At 49.8% G+C, this 22,738-nt stretch overlaps 2 protein-coding genes across 2 annotated transcripts in view; one reads left to right on the top strand and one right to left on the bottom strand.

Annotated features, from left to right (window-relative positions):
• LOC149357179 (uncharacterized) lies at window positions 1-15,195 on the bottom strand. Its single transcript, XM_089576525.1, has 5 exons — window positions 14,713-15,195; window positions 13,348-14,664; window positions 2,432-2,533; window positions 1,168-1,269; window positions 1-93 (listed from the first exon to the last, which is right to left on the bottom strand). The coding sequence occupies exons 1-5, from the start codon at window positions 15,193-15,195 to the stop codon at window positions 1-3; spliced, it is 2,097 nt and encodes a 698-aa protein (XP_089432651.1).
• Window positions 15,196-21,886: 6,691 nt separating this feature from the next.
• Window positions 21,887-22,738, top strand: part of LOC149357180 (uncharacterized) — a 48,178-nt gene continuing 47,326 nt past the window's right edge. The window contains exon 1 of the mRNA XM_089576526.1: window positions 21,887-21,919. Coding sequence (XP_089432652.1) covers window positions 21,887-21,919 — 33 coding nt within the window. The remainder of the gene's footprint in view (window positions 21,920-22,738) is intronic.

The following is a 22,738-nucleotide window of genomic DNA, read 5'->3' on the forward strand; positions in this document are numbered from 1 at the left end:
CTAGCGCTTCTTGACGCGCACCCGCATCGGGCTGGCTTCCGAGATCCGCATAATGGTGGGTTCTGGTGCCTCCTCCGCGCTGACCAGCTGTACCTGCGGGGTTAGAAGGCACTATGGCGAAGAGTGCGTGGCGCTCTTAAATACTAAGCGAGCGCCACTGTTTCACTGAGCCTCTCCATACAGGGGAAGGAATGAAGGCAAGATGCCTGGCAGGCCCCATGCACCCCTGAATTCAAGGCAATAAACCACGCTCCTGAGGCAAATATTCAGCAATAACGAAATAACAAATAGTAGTTTTATAGCAAATACGCAAATTAGCTGCACATGGACGTTATAAAATCACTGATGCCACCTTCAAGGGGCATCGAAAAGGCTGGCAAACATTTTAGAGCGATAGCTCTGTTCAATGCTGAGACTAGAGTTTCAGTTTTTGTTTTGACCTTCAAATGCCTTTCGGACTTAGCGATTCATGCCATTAGCCTTAAGTCAGATGCAGAATCACACTCTTGACTCTGGCCGATGCGACGGTGTCCCCAAATGCGGCCCTGGTCATTATCTACATAGAACCACCCCATCCCCAAAATTTGGCCCACCCGCACACCCGAAATTTGGCCTTCTCTGAGTTGGATTAGAATCAATATCCAGGCTAACTTGACTATGGCCAGTACGATGGTGGCCTCCAAATTTAACCCGGCCTATCTAAAATTTGGCCCAAGCCACTCCGAATTTGTCCATCTTGATTTGCACCAAAATCGATATCCAGGCGAATTTGAATGTGCTTAATACGATAGTAACCTTCAAATTTGACACGGGCCAATCCCGAAACACCAGAATCATAGTAGAAGCAAGATATAAATATCGCTTGTCAGTGGTCGTATGGGTTTCTTGGCCGTTGTCTAAGTTTTGCTCCCACTTCATTTATATCATGCAAAGCCAAGTTGCCCGACAGCACGCTCTTCTGAGTAGTGGCAAGAATAGCTATCGCTGGGTCATTTGGTGTAGGATAATTAAACCACTGTCATTTTTTAAACGCGGCTGCGCGCTTCACCTGTCTCAAATGTAGAGGAGTGCTAAAAGTGCTAACACTCGACCAATGCACCCAATTTTAAATGCGTCCATTTGAGGCCGGCACCCGGAGCACGCATACTACCGCCTCTTGAAGCGCACCCGCATCGGGCTGGCTTCCGAGATCCGCAAAGTGGTTGGCTCCGTTGCCTCCTCCGCGCGGCTCTGCACGAACACCGCGTCCTCTGCGCTGACCAGCTGCACCTGCGCAGTGAGGGGCCTCTATGGCGAGGAGTGCGTGGAGTGCTGGAACACTAAGCGAACGCCACTTTGTTTATTGTCTGACGGATCCTCTCCGTGTAGGGGCAGGGATAAAGGCAGGATGTCTGGAAGGGCCCATGCGCCCCGAGTTCAACGCAACACACTATATTTCTGAGGCAAACGATTCGACAATAACGAAATAACAAATAGTAGTAATATAGTAAGCACGCAAATTTACAGGGTATGGAGGTTGTAAAACCGGAGCTATCACCATCAGGAGGTATCCATGTCCAACATTCTCGGACAAAAACTTTGATAATTGGAAAATTGTAACACACTGTTATGGCAGTGTTGAAGGTAATTGTCCATTCTTCTGATATGCAGAAAAATCGTTATTTTAAAGCGTTTCCATCGATCGCAGGAGTGGCATAAGAAACCAATTAGGAACGCTTCTCACGATAGCAAAAATGTCGATAGAAACAGAGATACAAGGCTGTAGTCGGATTATGTGTGGATGTATTGCTTGTTATAGTGATATCTTACATTACAAGGAAATAATGCTCACGTAAACACATTTATCGCTCAGAAATGCTTTTTGTAGCGTAAAGCTACACTACGCGGGTCAGAGACGAGTTTCGTGTCAGTGTGCGCCGCCTGTTATGCGCATGCGCGATAGCCGCGTGACGTCACGAGATGCACAGGTGCGTCGCCTCCTCGCCACAGCCGGTGTGCGCTACTCGCTGCCGCCGCCGACGGCGTGCGCTTACGACAGTTGCGCCGCGCGCTACTGCGCATGCGCTCGACATGGAAGCTAAGGACATGGAAGCTAAAGGTCGGCATGGAAGCTAAGGAGAGTCGAGCCGCTGCCAAACGGCGCAGAAGACTGGAAAATTTAAATTCTTCCTATCCCGAGGTTCTCCAAGCATAACCGTCGTTTTACGCTACGTATATCCAGGCATAGCAGAGCTAAGCTACTGGCAATTTTTATCCAGGATTGTTGGGTATGGAAAAATCTGGGAAAGAATTTTAATCGCAACTGCGCTCTTGTCCTGTCTCCAAGGGTAGGGGAGTGATAAAAGTGCTCAGACTTGACCATTGCGCGCCTAGCGGGCGTGGGAATTCGAAATGCGTCCAGTTAAGGCTAGCGGCGCTTCTTGACGCGCACCCGCATCGGGCTGGCTTCCGCGATCCGCACGGTAGTGGGCTCCGGTGCATCCTTCCCGCGGCTCTGCACGAACACCGCGTCCTCCGCATTGACCAGCTGCACCTGCGCAGTGAGAAGACACTATGGCGAGGAGTGCGTAGCGCGCTGTATTACTGAGCTAGCGGCACGTTGTCTATTGCTTCACTGATTTTCTCCGTGCTGGGGCAGGGAAGAAGGCAAGATGCCGGACAGGGCCCATGAGCCCCGAGCTCAAGGCAACGAACCACACTCATGAGGAAAAATACTCAACAATAACGAAATCATAAACCATATGGGAAGCGTATTCACGATACATTACTTGTGTTTTCATGCGACGCATAAGTAAATTTACGTGTATACCACAACTCCACAAGACAATGAAAAAAAAATTCAGCAGCAAGCGCTCCAAACGAGAATAACATATGCATTTAACAGTAATATTATGACCCCTTTAACAGATAGAATGTTTTCCGATTGATGTGCGATAAAAATATTACAACATTTAAGAAAAGTGGTAGGGTTTTAAGGTAGTGAAGTCGAGTAGACTTGCGGAAGCATGTCTTTAGCCTGGTTGGCTCATAGTGTTGCTTTGCTGGGTCTTCGGCACGTCTGGTGACGATATTAGACTCCGGTTAAGCTGTGATCGAGGTTAATCTATCTGAATCGTTCGCGCCGCAGACGGAAGCTGATGAAGACGACGATGTGGAGTGCATCGTGTTAAACTGTGTTACGGTATAACACGAGGCGTGATCGACTGCGGCGATAATATAGTGCTCTCTCGTGCAGTGGCCAGCATAGCTCATCTGTTCGCGCCAGTCCTGGTTCGAAATGAAGTCAGGGAAATATTTATTTCATTTCTGCACCCTCAAGGTCAGGGACACCGCTGGGTTTGACCCCGTGAAGAAGTGCTTTCGCGCTAAAAAATATGTATCCTGTCGTCGTTGAGAGTAGGTTTAATAATGGAATGAACTGAAGGAAATGCAAAACACATTCTAGGACGCCGCAGACACGATGGCCGCACTCCTGTAGTGGCCAGGTCCTTGGGATGCTGGGCGCCTCCCGCGCTTCTGTTCATCGACCCTGTAAGCCCGAACGGCCACCCCGGCTGTTTTTTCTAGGCTTCCAAGAGCCGCCACCATCAGCCGTTTCTCTTCATAGAGCTAAACAGAGCGCCGTGTATATGTGCGTCGTCATTTCGAAACGCAAAGCCAAGGGATGGAAGATGACGAAGAATACTATTTGAAACAGCAGCATGAGAGAAGTTTCAACACTCAGCGCACGAAGCTGCGGTGATAGCGAAGAGGTCGAAGGCATCGGAAAACTGAGCTGCTCTCATTGCGTTGGTGTTGGTTCGAATACCGCTCCGGGCTGGACACCATTCGAACGTTTCCGGATAAGTTTGGCTTCATGTTTGTCCTCAGGTTCGCCGCAGCCTCAGATTGATGTTTGCCTGAATTTGCTGAGAATAGCAGCTAACAGCATTTCATGCTTAATAATTCCAGAGAAATCTAAAATGTGATGTAGGTTGCACAATGCATTAGCAGGGCTTGCCGCGGTGGTTCTTTGTGGCTTTGAGATTAGGCTGCTGATCCCATTGACGCAGCTCTCATTCCATCCGCGGCTGCCGTATTTCGATGGAGGAGAAATACAAAAACGCCCGTGTATTAAGATATGCCAGTGCACCTTACAGAATCGCATGTAGTCGAGATTTGTTCGGAGCACTCCACTACGGCGCCCTTAATAGCCTATGTGTCATTTTGGAGCTTTTCTAGCTTCATGATTTGCGGGCCAGTCTGGCCAAAATGAAGAGGGGCACCACGCCGGGCCGGGACAAGGTCATCGTCAAACTTTTGGCGAACCTTCCTGATTTAGCGTGCCAGCACCTTCTAGAATACATCAATGCGATCTGGACGGGGGAAACCCACCACCCCATTGACTGGAAGACGGCCCTTGTCACCTTCATACCGAAGGCCGGGAAACTGATCGACACAGACAACCTCCGCCCCATCTCTCTCACCTCGTGTGTGGGCAAATTGATGGAGACGATGGTGCGGGATCGGCTGCCCAAGTGCCTCGAACAACACAACATCTTCGTGGACACAACGTTCGGATTTCGCCCACATAGATCCACACAGGATGTCCTGCTCCAACTCGACCGCGAAATCTTGAACCCCATCACTTTCCCCTCCCCCCCCCCCCCCTTCCAAAGGATAAAATTGTCCTCGCGCTCGACCTGAAAGCAGCGTTCGACAACGTAACTCACGAGGTCATACTCACACATTTGAGTCAAACTCATTGCGGCACCAATACCTTAAATCACGTGAAGCAAATTCTCACGGACAGACTGTCCCACTTCCGAATACAGTACGAAGAGCTCGGGCCTTTCCTGCTCGGCACGAGGGGGACTCCAAAGGCGCGGTGCTGTCCCCTCGGCTATTCAACATTGCCATGATGCGCCTACCTGCCCTGCCGGGTGCGGTCGAAGGGGTCCAGCACGCGCTGTACACCGACGACATCACCCCCTGGGCTACGCAAGGACGCCTGGGGGACATGGAGACCAGCCTGCAAACGGCCGCCAGCATAGTGGACCGCTATGCCCGAGGCTGCGGTCTGCAATGCTCCCTGCAGAAATCGAAATTCGTTCATCTGCGCCCCTCGCGCACATGCTCGACCCAAATCCATCTCTCCTTGCAAAGCGGTTTCATTCACGAATCCAAAAAAATCAGAGTCCTGGGACTTTTCGGACACAACCAGGGACGCTGCGACACAACACTCGCCAAGCACCGGCAGGTGGGGACCAGGAGGGCCGCATGGTCCTCCAGGTATCTAACAAGCGCGGCGGGTTACGATGCAAAGACTCCTTGCGGCTGGCGAACGCATTCGTGACCAGTCGAATATTGTATTCGACTCCATATCTACACCTGCGGAAACAGGAGGATGGCCTCGAGGTCATCCTCCGCATTGTAATGAAACGAGCGCTGGACTCTCCCGGTCTCTACCCCTACCAGCCACCTCAAGGCACTGGGGGTGTTGAACACTTTCAGGGAGCTTCGGGAGGCCCACCTCAACCGCCAATACACTCGTCTCACAAAGACAGGGTCGGGTCGCCGCCTTCTGGCCTGGCTTCACATCCAGCACACCCAATTCACAGAAAAGAGAAGCCGCCTTCCCGTACACTGGAGATGCGACCTCCACGTGCGGCCTCTCCCCGCCAACATGTCCAAAGAGGACCATAATGGCAGGCGCCTGGCGCGGGCGGAAGCCTTGGACCGTCATTTTGGGAGCAAACCAGGAGTCTTCTACCTGGACGCGACCGGCCCGGACACCAGGGGATGGTGCACGGCCGCGGTCGTCCACAAGGGCCAAACAGTAGGCGCCCCTACTTTCAAGGCCCAGTCAGCAGCCTCCGACTCCTGCTCCAAATACATAATTCTCGACTCACGAGGGTCTTGTCGAAACGTCGAGCAAGCGTGGGAAACTCCCCTGGCTTACCGCACCTACTAAAATTGTAGACGAGACTCGGATTCGGCCCACCGATCTCTCGTTTGGGCTCCAGGTCACCAAGGCCTCCACGGAAACTAGGCAGCCGACGCCGCCGCCCGCGCGTTCTCTCTCCGGGCATTTCCCACGGGACCCGACGCCGACCAGGAGTTCGATTTCAATCCGGTTTACACTTTTAAGGAAATGTGCGGTTATTACAAATCCACTCACCAAACTCTTCCAACCCCGTGCAAAGGGCTGGGGAAGGTCAACGAGCGGGTAGTCCTGCGCCTGCTCACCAACACGATGCTGTGCCAGGCAACTCTACAGCATTTCGGTCCTCAATTCGACGGGCGGTGCTCACATTGTGGGGAGGTGTCTGACACCTACCACATGGTGTGGGCCTGCCAGCAGAACCCATCCTTACCCCCTACCCCAAACCCTACCCGAGAGGACTGGGAGGCGACCCTGTCCGGTTGTTCCAACCTCGAGGCCCAAAGGGCTTTACCGCAGCGCGCCCTTGCTGCGGCAGCCGCCAATGGGGTGCCTGACTAGGCATCCCACCTAGTGGTTGTAAGGGCGTGACCCTTCAAGTCACGACCCCCAGCACCTCTCTCTATGATTAAATAAATGTTTTCACCACCACCACTTCGAAGCGTTAAACACGACAATTTACGATTTTTTTATTTGCAAAAGTACATACCAGTCATAAAAGCGAAAATGTGATGCGCAGTGCTCACTGAAAATTTGTTTGTAGGCGTCCGCTCACCCGAGCTACGGCACCGTTCAGGCGCCGTCATGCTCCTTCCGAGCCACTGGTGCCGGCCAAACAGCCTATCATGGGAGGGAACGGTCGCCTTCATCCACTGTCCACTTGGGACCAGGGTCGTGTCCTCTCGAGAAAGGGCCATCTACGCTTGCTACGCTTTCAAGCGGGTGATGTCACGCATGATGTTACTGCAAGGCGCCATGCTGAGTGCTCAGAACACTGTGACGTCACGAGTGAGAGCACAGCAACGCGACGCGCACTCTGCTAGACAAGACAGAAAATAAGGAATAAACGTATTGTGTTCATTACCGCAACAGGATATTGCTTAATTTCGCGTTACAAAGTGGTAACTGCACTGGGAGTTTTATTTTCCCTTTCACCATGGAACGGTTTTACAGCTACAGCTACGAGGCGGCCTTTCTTCGGGGTCGACACCACGGCGGAGCTGCCAGCAACGCTGCGAAAATGCGAGCTTCGCAGCACTGTCTCGTTTGCGGAACAAAGTCAAGGACAAGCCATCTTCGACGGCCCTCGGCCGGTCATCCGCATTGTACATCTATGGAGAGGTGCATGGGCAATGTCTGTCCTCAAAGACTGGTAAGTCTTCTATAAAAACATGACCGCTAGTCGTCATTTCCCTGTCACTGTGTAAATGTAGATCGAAGTAATATTTGACAACACACACGAGCCCATCCGTTCAGCGTTATTCCATGGGAAGCTCCATTAAAGGCACGCAGTGGTCTAGGCGTAAACAAAGGATAGGGACTTACTGTCGCACCTTATGCATCGTGTGGCATCTTAATGTGAAACTAGGCCGAATGGTTTATAATACCAGGCTCATTAGTTTCTGTAAATGCATGTCGCCTCAGCTGAACGTTCTGTGCACGTAAGTGCGCCCACAATATATGTGTGTGGCGCACAGGACGTAACGGGCACACGTTACACGCGTGGCTGCAGAGGTCGGTTTTGGATTGAAAAGGGGCGCAGAACACACGAAACACATAAGAGCCACGAGCGACACACACACTACTCTGTCCTCGCTTCTGGCTATCTGGGTTTGGTGTATTTCGCTCTATATTCTACAAAATAACAACAAATTTCCACATTTTTTATCCACAGGACGATCGGATCAGCTCAGGCTTTCCCGAGGAAAAGAGACCCGGTGATGTCAGCCGAAATGGGTGGTGCGATCGCACTCCCCAAGCGTGATATTTAGCGCTATGTGCCGAAGGCAGTGGGTACCGCTATACCGTATTTCGGTAACTACCTTGGGTGTGACTTTGGTACGTGCACGTCGTGGCTCTCACGCAGTCAAAAATTCAGGGGGCACTTTGACTGTCTAAAGTGCGTAGAGGCGAAAGCGTTTTCCGCACCACTTTGACTGCTTCTGTGGCACTGGCGGCGTCACGTATAATTGAGTACTAATTACTAAGTGATGACAAATCACTGACTAATGGGTAATTACTGATTAATGCCTGAATACTAATTAACTGCTAATTAATGACGCTTAAGCTTCGCCTTTAGGAGTGGAACGCGACAGCGTGTTGTAGCGCTGCCAGGGAGTCTACGGAACGCCACCACCCGTTCGGCGCGATGCCTGGCCCTTTGAACGCAGCGCTTTTTGAGGAAAGGAAATGGAGAAGCAATTCTCTACCATCTCGGTGGACACCTGAACCGCGCACCGTAGAGGAAGGGAGGAAGTGGGAGTGAAAGAAGACAAAGAGGGCTGTAATGAAGAAAATGAAAATTGTATTTGAGGAAAGGAAATTACGCAGTAGCTGTCTCACATATCTCGATGGACAGCCGTCAAAATTCAGGGGGGCACTTTTTTGACCTAACGTGTGGTCACTTATTTGTGGTTAAGATGTTAAGTTTCGCCTCCAAGAGTGGAACGCGACAGCGTCTTGCAACGCTGCCAGGGAGTCCATAAACGCCATCGCCCTTTCTGTTCTACGCTTGCTCGTCGGTAATTGGTTTTTGAGGAAACGAAATGTATCTGCCTGTCATATCTCGGTGGACACCTGAACCTCGCCGGAAGGGAAGGGAGGAGGATGGGAGTGAGCGAAGACACCGTATTCACTAGACGCGCCTTTTTCATTCCAAACCATCGACCTGGCATGTTGGAGTGGATAGCATGCTCGTCTCGCACGCCGAAGACCGGGGCTCGACTCCCGAGGTCGACCAATTTCCTATTCGGTTTCATTTGTTTATATAGCCTGACTAGAAAAGTTAATTAGGCTAATTGGATAATTAAGCAATTAACTAAGCTCACTCCAACTTACTTGGAGCATCACTATACGATCCCTTCAATTGGTTGCATGGTTACTAGCCAAAGTACAATTGGCCCCGTTTGAAATTCGCGCATTGTGACGTCACGACCGTTTCGACCAATTGAAAAGCGTGAAATTTCTGTCGACAACTGCTGCTTACAACGATGAGACATTAAAGGTTTCCTCCTTAATAAAGAATCCGTACCGGGATTTAAACCCGCATGGGAGGTGGCCGCGCTGAAACAACGCAACAGCTGTGTTCGCTTTCGCCAGCGCAGACCTAAAGCACTGGTTTACAGAAAGTTATGGTTGGCTGTGAAAGCGTTTAAGAAATCGGCATTCTGCACATATATTCAGTCGCAGCTATCCGAGCCAATAACTTCGAGCGCCCGTTGCATTCCCTACATTTCACACTGATGCGTTTTCGCCCCGAAGAAAATAATAACCTTTAAGCTGTGGTAATACTACAGTACTGCAGCGCAACACTGCAATTAAGGACAGAGACCAGGCCCACAAACGCCGAGTTCCAAGTGAAATTTATTTGAAAGAACTGCTACGTGCATGTTGATTTAGGAAAGAAATTAAAATAAAATGCTTGGTGCACTAATTATCAAAAATTGCGATTCCGCTTTCGTCAGAGAAACCGAAGGCAAGCTAATACAATATTGCAACCTAGATCTGTCCGCTGACTCCACAATCTCTCTCACTATCTGCTCCGAGTGCCTGCTGACCCCGGAACAGCTGACAGAATAATGTCAGCACTGCACTGCGTTGCCAGAAGTTTGGTGTCCTATTTTGCAGTTACGACAATTGGGCGCCAGATTTCCTGTGCCCCTCTTATTAGTTATATGTATACAGTCACGTTCCTTGAGGCCCTCATTTAGGCACCCTGCCCCCTGACCTACGTAAAGCTTGCTGCATGAAAGTGAAACTGAGTACACAACACCTTCGGCCAACTGAACGAAGAGCTCTTAATGCCACGCGTCATACCGCCTGTGTTCGTTCTCTCTTTCATGCGCGTACCGTGCCTACGTAGCTTCGTGAGGGCCGAGAAGGCGTTTACGTCGCTACGGAACGACGATTCATTTCCTTTGCTATAGCTCTTGTTTTTGATTTATGTGACTGGCAGTTGCTTGTTTTCCCTGCTTCAACAGGCGCCTCAAGGAACATGACTACAGAACTAAACATTTCTGGGGACGCTTAAGTAGCCTTAAGAGCTCAACACGACAGCGCTGCTATGCGGGATGAGGTGGTCGCGTAAAGCCCCTGAACTGTCCTGCTGAACGAACGTTTCCCAGTGGTCGAGGGGTGGACCGCCCGGCAGAGATTAGAGTCCCGGGTCGACCTTTTTTCTTTCGCAATTGCTGTTCTTTCTTCACGGGCACCAAGTCATGGTGTTGAGATGACGTCATGACCCTGTAGACCAGTGAGGAATTGTGCAGTGACGTCATCACAGTTGTACTGTGTGATCAAAGCTAGGTGTTTGAATTACCAACGCGGGATCATGTGGTTGTGAGGTCACGACACTGCCGACCAATGGGAATTTCATGACACAACCGGATTTTTCTTCTGACGGGACCTCTAACGCCATCGCGTCAAAATACGGGCCCAGAAAATCCAGCGCTGCATTGTCGTGACTGTGAGCCGACCGAGATTCAGGCAGCGAAAGGCCGGTAACACATCATTTCGCCAGGTGTTCTGAGGTCAGAAGGCATCTTGACCAGAGAGTGAGGGAGATTGTGGAAGCAGCGGAGATATCTAGGCTACATGATTATTTGGTTGGCTCGCCTTCGGGTGCCTTGACAAATCAGAATTTCGATTCTTGATAACGGAATGCACCAAGTATTATCATTTTTTATTTGGTTGTTCCGAAATGAGCATAAACATCTAGTTTTTTCCGATCAATTTCAGTTGGAAATCAGCGCTTGTGTGCTTGTCTGTGAGTCCTTCTTTTTTCAGAGTTGCGCGGTAGTAGTTTAGACATGGATTCCCAACTATCTCGCACCCTTGCTCTAGGGATTGGAAATACATTGCCCACTGGATGAAAATTATTCATTTCTTCGGTCTAAATTTGCTATCTCTACAGCGAGAGCTATTTTTAGTAGCTATCCTCGAGCGGAGGCAATCGCCCGTAGGGTAACCGCACGGAGGACTGCGAGATAGCGAAAGTGCAGAAAGCGCCAACGTGAGGCAACGTTAGCCAAGCACGTGACGTCAGAGCGGAGGTGCAGCAAGTGCGGAGCGAGCAGCAGCTGGCGTGACGCCAAAACTAAGCACGGCGGGGTGACAGAGAGCGGTGCAGCTGCACTGCTATAGGCAACCTGCGTTGCAACTTTGCCAAGGCGATCGCAGAGCTGTAACATGGCCTAGCGAGAAAGTGAGAAGTTTTCGGCACATCCATATAGAGCTTGTCGACGTTACCTGACTGCGTTTATAGGCATGAGCTTCTGCACTCTGGCGAATGTGGCGAGCGTCAGCAAACTGGGCTACGTCGAGAGAAGCTATTATCAGACGAATGCGCGCCTCTAATGGTTCAGAATGTGGCCTCGCGTTAGCGGCCAAACGGCTAACAGCAGCAGTTTTCAGTTCTGTTGAACTATTTCAGCGCAGCTTGGGCACCGCAGGGGCTGTATTCTGTAAGGATCCATTTTAGATTTCGGATCCAGTTGGCCCTCTGGCATTGCTCGCTGTTGTTGGGTGACATAGCGGCGGCTTTCAAGCGTCCGTGGGAGCAACTCGACCATTCGTTTATTGGCGACCGGGCCTCACCATTGGCTGCATATCGCAGCGAATGATGAGTCGGTGCGTGTGGCGAGTGGCGAAGGCTATCGTCGACTTGGGGACCCGCTATGCAGGGATTTATGTGACTGGCCGCTGCTGCTTCCATCTGGTGCTTACGTCATGCGGACATATCGCGCCAAATGAAATGGGAAAGCGACAATGGCTCCTTATAGAATACGGCCCCGCGTTGCCTACATCAGCAATGCTACGGAGTTTTCGCAGCAGGAGGAAGCGACTCTCGCCCGCCGCAGCGCTCAACAACGTGAGGTCCTTTTGCCCCTCAGATAAGATCCTGACGCGTGCCCTGCCGTACGGGAAGCCGATCCACGCGGGATTTTGACGGAGCATCGCATTGAGATGAAAACTGCTTATGAACGCCAACGGCGTAAGCGACAGAGAGAGGAGGCGGTAACTCACTTGAGCTACTTAGCCCAGTGCAGTTCCACAGCTCTATAGTTAAAAAAAAAATTAAGAAGGCAGTTAAGCTACACCTGAAGGGTATGATGCAGTAGCGTAAATAGGTTAATGCCCATACATACGGAATTGATCATTCTTTACTTAGCATTCATAGACCCCTGGGATCCTTCATACCCCATCTGGTGCAGTGGTGCAGCGGTTAAGCGAGGCGCCACTGCCCTGCAATGGCAGTTGCAGCCATAGGTGGGGCTTGTGTGACCCAGGTTGCTCTTCCCAAGCCACCTCTTTTTCAACTGCCAGCAGCCACGGGGGGCAGTTTTCTCACTGGTGTCGGGCGCTAGCAAAATTGAACATATAGTTTTTTTTCATTTTTCTACTCTACAAAAATTTAACATGCCACGCCAACACATCGTATTGTGGGCCCAGCAACATATACACAAAAATGGTTTCTAACCATTTTCTTTTTGAATACTACTACCTTTTTTTGTGACTGCAATGCCCTTCACTAGCTTCTTAAAGCAGTTACTTTCTCTAGTTCTACTTTTAGTACCTCGTGTTAGTAAGAAGGTATTGGTTTGTGGGACAATTATCTAGTTAGCAGTTAGCAAATTCGCTGACCTGAATGCGGCGGCACGTAAGCACCAAAAGAACAGAAAAAAAGCCGAGCGCTCTGTGTGATCGATCACAAGCGGCTGATGGCGGCGGCTCGTCAAATCGCGATAGCAGCCAGGGAGAAGGCTGCGCGCTGCCCAAATCGAAGGCTATAAGAGCGCGAAAGCAGCGCCATCTGCAGTCAGGTCGGAATGAAACGCGAACACGCATATGCAGTACTTTCTCACTTTGCAGAGATATATTCCTTCATAGATGGTTTATGAATATACGCTTTGATAAACCTTCTACCCTTAAACATGATTGAGGCTAGTTGCGTACTCAAGCTGAAAGCAAACAAGTAGTATTTTTTTATCTTGTGGATAGTGCTGTTCGCGTTTCATTCCGCCCTGACTGCACAACAATCAAAAGGCCAACGCGCAAGTGTGGCTGTTACCGTCTATAAGCCGTTCTAGAATGTGCTGTGGCTTTTCCTGCAGTCCATTGCATGCACCTACTCTAGATGGCGATGTAGGCTGCAAATTTTAGGCATCTGGAAACCCAAACGGGTGTGAACCGCCCGATGTTCTTACCTTAGTCGCGCGCGCACTTTTTTGCCTTGGAAAGCTGAGCACTCTGGTGACTGCGGGCGTAAGATCCACCTCACTGAAGGATGAGGATGATTGGGACTGGCGGAGGCATACCATCTCCGACTTTGCCCCGCTTCTGAGGACGCGCAGTTGCATCGCCTGTTCGTCCTGCAGCCCGGACGCCCGTCTCGCCGACGACCGCCGCGCCTTGATCACGCGCACCTGAGAGTCTGAGTCGTCGTCGTGGACGTGAATACTCTGAGGGCCCGGATCCTTGACGACCCGCACCTGAGTGGGCGAACCCTGGTCGTGCAAGTGGATAGTTTTCGGTGGCGGGGCTGGATCTTTGATAATTTGAATATTTGGAGGGGGTGTTGGCTCCTTCTGGTGCACGTGGACAGTCTGAGGCGGGGGAGCCGGATCCTTGATTACGTGAACTTCGGGAGGTGGCGTCGGTTCCTGTTGGTGTACGTGGAAGGTCTTGGCGGGTTCCGCTGGCTCCTTGATGAGGTGCAGCTCAGGAGGTGGCGCCGGTTCCTGCTGTCGCACGTGAAAGGTCTGGGGAGGCCCCGCGGGCTCTTTGATAAGGTGTAACTGAGCGGGCGGGGCTGGTTCCTTCTGGCGTACGTGAAACGTCTGCGGTGGTGGCGCCGGTTCCTTTACCAGATGTAGCTGTGCGGGCGGAGCGGGCTCTTTCTGCACAACGTGCACAGGAGGCGGCGCCTGTGTGGCCTGCTTGACGATGTGCAGCTGCGGGGGCGGGGCGGGCTCCTTCTGTATGACATGAAACGTTTGAGGCGGTGGGGCCGGTTGCTTGATGATGTGAATCTGAGGTGGTGGTGGTGGCTCCTTCTGGATGATGTGCACGGGCATAGGCGGAGCGCACTGCTGCTTGATGACATGAATCTCCGGTGGTGGCGCGGGCTCTTTCTGGCGTATGTGAAACGTCTGTGCAGGTCCCGGAGGTTCTCGGATGAGGTGCAGCTGCGGAGGCCTCGCTGGTTCTTTCTGGTGTACATGGAAAGTCTGAGGCGGATCCGGCTGTTCTTTGATGATGTGTAGCTGTGCAGGTGGTGAAGGTTCTTTCTGGTGGACATGGAACGTTTGGGGAGGATCTGGGGGTTCCTTGATGAGGTGCAGTTGAGCAGGTTCAGATGGTTCCTTCTGGTGCACGTGGAACGTTTGCGGAGGATCGGCGGGTTCCTTGATGAGGCGCAGTTGAGCAGGCTCGGATGGTTCCTTCTGGTGCACGTGGAACGTTTGGGGAGGATCAGGAGGCTCTTTGATTATTCGCAGTCTCGGTGGGGGTGGCGAGTCTTTCTGGTAAACATGAATGGTCTGAGGCCCGTCATCCTTCACTAATTTAACTCGGACGGGGGACGATGAATCTTGCATGAGGACTGATTGGCCGACCAGTCGCTCTTCTTCACCGGCCAGTCTTACCTGCACGCGGGCGCTGGACTCGTCCCCTTTAATGATGTATACTCGCTTGTCGTCCTCGGAGCCCTGTCCTTCGTTGGACACACGAATTTGAGCGGATGGCTCTGACTTGCGGCGATACACGCGCAGCGCTGCCAGCTCTGGCTGCTCCCCGCTACTATCATCGCTGGATTCGTAGAGGTGCACCTGGGAGGACGACCCTTTCCTCTGTACGATCCGAACATTTTGACCAGAAATATCAGGCGGCGGGTCTTGGACGACGCGGACGAGGCGCCGGGACGCAGACCCGATGGGGATGACTCGCACCACTCGCGAGGACCGTCGGTCCTGCGTCACCGATACGACGTCTTCGGACGACGACGAACTGCTGCGCACAATGCGCATAGACCGCGACGACCGGCGACCATGCATCGTGTCGGCCCCTCTCCTTCGGAGCGGGTGAGGCCGGGCGCAGAATTTAGGCGCGGCTGAGGGCGGCGCAGCCCCTTCGGCGCCAGCTCCCCACCATACCGGCGAAGCCTACCGTAGTCGGCAATGCTCGCCGCTGCTGCACCAGCTGTAGGTCGGTGGGGGCCTTCAGGGGGCCGCTGGGTAGCCGGCGCTTGCGAGGTACGAACCAGCCCGTGCTCCCGGATGCACGCTAGCGGCTCCGCCGGTGGCTCGTGGATGAAGACGAAGAACGAGACACGTGCTCAAGGCAACGTATTCGATCAGTCGCAGCAAACAAGAGGTTCATTCCCCTTTGCCTACCAGTTTCCAGCTTGTGTGCCGAGGAACCTTTCTTCCTCACCATCTTACTTCTAAACCTAAAAAATAAAAGATAACGACACTAGCAATCAATTTCTCGCATATATCTTCTGAGTTTTTAGAGAATCGACCACTTTGAAGAAAAAGAGGATTGTGAGAGACATAACGAAGACGCGCGGCCCGCATCCGCTTTTGGCGATGTTTGTTGCCTTACGGCATAAAAAGGAAATGTTTATGAACTAAACAAGGGGCATTGCTATAAAACTAAGAAAACGATTGCAGATCGAATGAAGTATTGAGAGAACGATGTTGCGACACCTGCGTCTAAACATCATATCATGCAGAAATGTTCAGCGAAAGACCCGCATGTGGCCAGGTGACGGAGCCTTGTCGCCTTTTAGATTGTGTAGACCCACAGGAGACGACGAATGCCAGCTTCGACTTCTTAGGGTACTGTCTTAAAATCGTTTTACAAAGACTGCTAACATAATTGGCCTGGTGTACTTCTGACAGAAACAAGTTTCCGAAAGTAAAAGAATGAAATACTTCATAATAAAATGCGCGGATTTCTGTTCGGAAGCTGTGGAGACTTTGCTACAAGTGGTGGATGCTTGTATAATTCTTAAAACATGATACGCTGTTTTCACTAGTGTTGTGGAACTTTTTTGGGAAATACTAGTTCGCTTAATACAAGACTGCCCTTGAGGAGCGTAGCCTTTATGTCTATGCCACTATCTTTTAAATGCGTCTGCGTATTTCAACCCCAACTTAGTGTAGCTAATTTTTTTAAAGGCGAAAGCCTAATATGGCCCATCCGCAAGGAAACCCGGCGTTGCTGTCGGCGTCCAGAAAAGGTGGCCCACAAAACCCCCAGTGAAGTAAACAGCGAAGAAATAATTTGTTCACAAGGTGCCGGGGAATCGAACCAAGGACCTTCAGATTGCGAGGCGAGCATGCAATCCACAGGCTACAAAGTTTCTGTCTTTTCAAAACATAATATTTAATACAGTGAAGTAATGTTCTATGCACATGAACTATGAACAAACCATGAAGAAAACAATCGAAGATCAACACAATGCATAATAAGACACACCTAAACAAAGCACGAAAAAAGACGCAACACATGGCACATCACTACTGCATCATAATACGACACAACTAAGCAACGATGCACTAGAAAAAGGGCAATGAAGAACACAGCACTAGGAGTGGTCGCCACTTTGGTCCGAATTCAGTCTGGCCATACAATTTTTTCAGAGGAAAAATCATTCTGCTGCAGTGTTCTCTTGTAGAAACAACAGCTTCACAATGTCGCTCCACCATGCGCGTTTTCCAGAGGCTGTGTAGTCCAATCAGAAAGAACATGCCTAAAGGTTCATCAACAAATGGCAGCACGGTGAGATACCGTACAGAATGCGGTGTCAAATTGTCTTTTTATCAATGTGCGTTGAAAGACATCCTAAAAGCGTATTGCGTCTTAGCAATCGATGGAACAGTGCTCAATCGTTCCTGGAGCATCAAAAAGGCGGCAATTTACCGTGGACACAAAAATTCCATGCTTTAACGGGCAATGTCTCGCTATGTAGCTTATAAAAAAATATCTTGGTATGGCGGCGAGACAGGCGAGAGGGGGCCACATAGCCGCGCGGCTTCTTGGCGAATAAAGGTGAACCGAATATATGCGTTGCCTTACGACTGTATACTAATGATTAAGTATGAATAGATAGAAAGTAAAAAAAAAATAAAAATTGAAAAATTCATGTTTTCACCTTCAAAGCACGTAAGCAGTCTGAAGTGCCCCCATAAATTTTTATTCGTTCATTCCCCGCAATCCTGCAAGTTTGAACCGCTTCCCTCGGCATGTGGAGGAGATTGCTGATTATAGTAATTTCCATCAGTTTTATTTGCATTTGCCTTTACTGTGTTTTTGTTAATTGTTGTCAAAACTGCCTTTTTGTGATGGTCTTTTCTGTGTTTTTGCTGTTGTTGGTTGCCGTCACGACTACGCCAGTATTATCTGCTGCTTGCTCATAAATATTGTAATGTAACCCATTCCCTTATTCTTGAATATTCTTGACCCTGCGCGGCGAAACAAAACGATATTGCCGCACTGAGGTGGCTAAAAACAAGCAACAAAGATTGCAGACCAAAAAAAAAAGCGCAGTGTTCAAAGTGCAATGGCGTGACACTGTTGTCGCCGAGAAGTGCACGCTATCCCCTTGTGAAACGGCCCACAGAATTCGGAGTAAATCGTGGCTTACAAATCAAATATCCAAGGTCACAGTGCGCCTACAGTATCAGTGCTCTGGTAATGACTGCTCTGTGAGCCGTTGTGGAAGTGGGCAATAGCATCTAAGTGCCCACGGTATGTTTTAAGCGTAGCTGCGTAGTTTGCTGTGGTGGCAATGTAAAATAAAGGTTCATACCTTGCAGTGATAGCAAAATATAGTCGAAAACCTTGACAATCTCTCTTGCTACCAATGAAGAAGAATTTCCGCGTGTCCGTAAATTTTAAGATAATATGCGTTGGGGGACGTGAATATGGCGGTAATTGGTGGGCGACAACGGTACAGACAGAAGTTCGATCAACATGGCCCTCCGACGACAGCCATCCGAAATGATGCGGTGGTCTTGTTTTGAATACAGAAAAAAAATCACGCTTGGTGCGCTCGGACTTACTGTACTAGTAGCGCAGCAAGAAGAAGAGGAAGACGAAGGAACGTGAGCTGCTGCCCTTTTTGAGGTGAGAATAATTTGACCGCTCCTCGCTCTTTTCACTTTGCTTCACTTCCCTGCTTAGCCGCAACTTGAGCAGTTCCGCTCTGCTATAGCTTTCCTAACCAGCGTGCTCTGGCAGAGTCATGGCAGTGCGCAAAACACTGTTTCTTTTTTTAAAATCGCATCGGCTGTCGGGTTAAGCTTTTACGGTTGCAGGGGCGCGAGGAACTTTCTCTGGAATAAGCGGCGATGGTTTCGTGTGTCGGAACCAAAAAAGCTGCTGCGCATGACTGCTGACCAATGTGAATCTTATCTGTGGTAAGTTTGAGCCATTCAGGCGGAATGCTGGGCGCTCTTGATATTGTGTCATTTCAGGTAATGCAGGTGGGTGTGGGAGAATCGTTGAAGCTGCCGGGGAGGACGGAGTTGGGATTTTCCCTCTCCGAAGCAGGGCCATAAGTCTGAGAGCCGTTTTTTTTCTCCCTGCCTCCATTCTGTACCTATATAGTACTCACCTTCTCCATTTCATTCCCGGCCGAGTAGTCACGAATCATTTCCCTCCTTATCTCTATGAAAGCAACCACTGCTTCCTTAGCAGTCACTCATTTCCCGATTCTGTCCTTACCACGTAATGTAGCCCACTTCTAACACGTCATGTGTTTCGCGGCGAGACTGCCAGTGAGAGTTTACAGCCTAACTCCTCGTCGAGAATACGTGCAAGCAAGAAATGCGCTGCAGAACCGGCGTTCGAAAGAAGCCAATGAAAGCATAAGACCACTCGCGAACCTTGACCAGATTATCGCAATTCTTATCAAAATCATGACTTCATTTTATGCTTTTGACGCTTGTTTTAAAATCTTTCAACCCCATTCTGGGCATTCTTGCATTGCTGCTCACGTCAATATTCGCAGCATTAGAAAATACAGATAAGAATTCAGAGCCACTGCTCAAAATTTAGCTGACTTGGTCGACATGTTTGCTTTCACACAGGCGAACATTACTGAAGATTCTGTGCATTTATTTCGTTTTCAAGGCTTCACTGAATTTTTTTATACGCGTAAAAACAATTAAGGCGGAGGAATAGGAGTTTAAGTTGAAGATTCACTTTCATCTTTCGCTGCTGCGGAGGCTTTGTGCTTTGATGTCACATGTCGTCACATTTCTACTAAGCTACTTATAATTTACCGCCCTCCATCCGAAAACCTACCATGTTTTATTTCGGAACTACGTGCTGCCTGTACAAGCCACTTCAGTCATGGTAACTTGCGCCTAGTTGGGGACTTAAATATTGATCTACTGAAGCCCGAACGATCAGTCGCTGAAAATTTTTTAATGCTCTTGCCCATCATGGCATCGAGGCACTCATCTAGGAAGTAACCAGAGATGAGGTCATAAACAATAAAATTTACAAAATGTGCATTGGTCCCATCAATTTGCGCTTGTCTGATCTATCAGTCATTGAAGTGGCAGTCATACAAAACAGAAAGTTGCTGATCATTATTTTATTATTTGCCATATCACAGAACACAGCACTCAAAGTAGGAAGTCCCTCAAGGATGCACAGTCACTGCCCTTGATCAAAGGAGATCTGTCCATTTAGTGTTCCCTTTTGACTAGGAAGCCTTTGTGCTTGAACGCAGTAATGAGGGGTTGTATGATGATTTTGTCTCCACACATAGCAATACAAAGGACTCATGTCGAAAGGCTGTAACCGTAAAAAGAAGAAGCATAAATAATTACTGGTGAACTCTAGATGTTCTTGCAGCCACTAAAGAGAAAGAACTCATGTGATTTAGATGCCGAGAAGCGGCAAACAATGATGCATTACGGGCAATATTCTATGAAGAGAGAAATAGCAGGGGCTCTCATTCGCTCGTCAGAAAGAAGATATTACGCTAATCGGCTTCGTGATTCACGTAGTATGCAGAAAACTTGGCCGATTGTTAATGAGTTCCGGGGTAGTCAATGTCACTCCATATCCAACATGAATGAACAAAATTTCGGCGCTCCTACGGCACCTGTTTAGCCGATGACTTCAATGAATATTGAAAACTGCACTTGTTATCTTTTGAAATTCGCACAAAATTGCTCCAACTGAGAGTTCCATCCTGCTGCGCCCATATGTGTCGACGCCTTGTTTCTCCTGCCGAGTGACCGGCGTCTCTTATGTGAAATACCTTGGAGTACACATTGACTATGGTACGTCTCGAAACCCTCACATGACGATACTTAGAAGAAAGCTCCGAAGTGCTGCATGTCCTCTGTATAGATTAAAACCATTTGATCACTTATCAGTTAGGAAATTAGTCGCATATTCCTTAGTTTACAGTGTTTGCAGATTTGCAGTCTGTTCTTTTTTATTGTTGCACCACGTGGAAAAATCGAATTAACCGACTGAGTAAGAGTGACGGTTCTCTCTCCTTATGCTTCGCGGTGTGATATTTGCGCATCACAATCCAGGGCGGGTCATAGATGTCGCTAGCCGTACTCCCGTTTGACGTGCCTCCGCCTTCAGCCGCTTCTTCTTTATGGGCAGCGAGCTCCGCGTCCCTCGGTGCTTTCGTTGCCTGAGACATCGAGGCGTCGGTCCGATTCGCTTTGGCCTTGGCGACACGTTCGGTCATCTTACCAGTTTCTTTACGGCCCTATACTGGCGCCGAGGAAACGCAGAACGAACGTACCACGCATGAAGGGCGACGGGTGCTGATGATAACAAGGACATATTCCCTTTACCTCAGCGTGATAGGCAACCTTGTCTGTGCTTTCACGCAGCAACTATCAGAGCACTGAATGTGGCGCCATCTGCTGCTATGCGCCAGTTTAGTCGCTAGTAGGTGGCGCTATCTACGCTACAAATACTAGTCACAAAATAGTGGACGTGTCGTTGCGGTGGTGACCAAGTGGTACATTGCGGTTAAGCTGTTTCTGGATTGAGGAGCATGGGTAAGGGAACGAAACATTGATCCTGGATGAAGCATTAAAACTCACGTCGTTGGGAAGCTGCAGCTAAGCGGCCACGGAGGAAGGAAAGAACGCAGGAGAGGCGGTTACGTCACATTTTTTTGAAGCCGCTCCCCCTTGCTGCCCCCTACTTGGCCGCGGTCTCAGCGCGCTTGCGCATGCGTAGCAGACATTGTAGCAGATGACGCCGCTGCGCCCAGCGTACCATTGGCGGCGCCGTCGGCCAAAGACTCCCAGAAGTCCTTGCGAACTGAGCGCATGACTTCCGGCACACTTTCTGGCACGCAGCTAGGATAGCGAGGGCCTCTCCTGAGCTTTCCTTCTTCACTGTAAGCTGCGCAGTCGAGGCAAAGCAGCGGCTTGCGATGAACGTCAGAGTGAACAGCGCATAAGCATATCACTTCCGTAGGCTTGTACAAAATCCCGCTTGACACATTATGCGTAAAATGCCCCATTATACTGAATTCATTGCCATTCTTTCCACCCTTCCATGTAGCAGGCGCAATGCTGGTCGTGACACATTCCAATTAGATGGAAAACAGGTGCTTCTCAATTGTCATGCCCTCGCGTCCAAAGCAGTTTTCGTCCTCACCGCGGAAATGATCTTTATTAACGCAGTTGGCTGGAAAATGGCATTTCTAATGTTGTGTTTATTCAACTTTCTTGCAGGTGAAGCATGTCGTCCAGCCCGTCATCTTTGAGCCACTTGGTAAGTTAGAAAACCTGATGTGGTATTCGGTACATGCCAGGTCACAGAATGAGATTCAGTATGTCCAGGACAAAAACTGCAGGGGGGAACTTTGTTGACCTAAAGTGCGGTGAGGCGAAAGCCTTCAGCGCAGTGTTGTTGCTTGTGTCACTGATAAGTGGTTAAGATAAAGCGTCTTGAAACGCTGCCAGGGAGCCCACAGAACGCTATCGCCCGTTCGGCTCTACGCCTTGCTCGACGGCAAATTGTTTTTTTGAGGAAAGGAAATGTATCTGTCCAGCATATCTCGATGAACTATGTGTAGTAAAAGCTACAATGTCTGTAAATGTACTCGTACAACTGTTACTACCGACACCTCGCTGTCTTGCCATGTAATGGGGCCCGAGCGCCGTCAAGTGAATTAACGTTCACTTTTTGTCTCAGGTCCCTCATTTCTTACTGAAATGGAAATAAACTTCAAACTTCAACTTCAACTTCAACACATGAATCTCGCCGTAAGGGAAGGGAGGAAGATGGGAGTGAACGAAGACGCCGTATTCGCTAGACGCGCCTTTGTTCACTCCAAACCATCGAGCTATAGCATCGCGGAGGGGTTAGCGCGCTCGTATCGCACTCCGGAGACCCAGGTTCGATTCTCCAACTCGACCAATTTCCTACTAGGTTTTATTTATTTTTCTGGTCTGACTAGAAAGGTTAATTAGGGTAATTGGTATTTACTATTGTTGTAATGCCATCCGTCATGTCTTTTCACTCACCTGTCAAGTGATGGAACTCTCTGGAATGTTCGACACAATTTCTATCAAACGTTTAGAAACGTCT

The sequence above is a fragment of the Amblyomma mixtum genome, chromosome 3 (assembly GCF_055824585.1).
Source record: "Amblyomma mixtum isolate Tamu chromosome 3, ASM5582458v1, whole genome shotgun sequence".
Classification (NCBI taxonomy): domain Eukaryota; kingdom Metazoa; phylum Arthropoda; class Arachnida; order Ixodida; family Ixodidae; genus Amblyomma; species Amblyomma mixtum.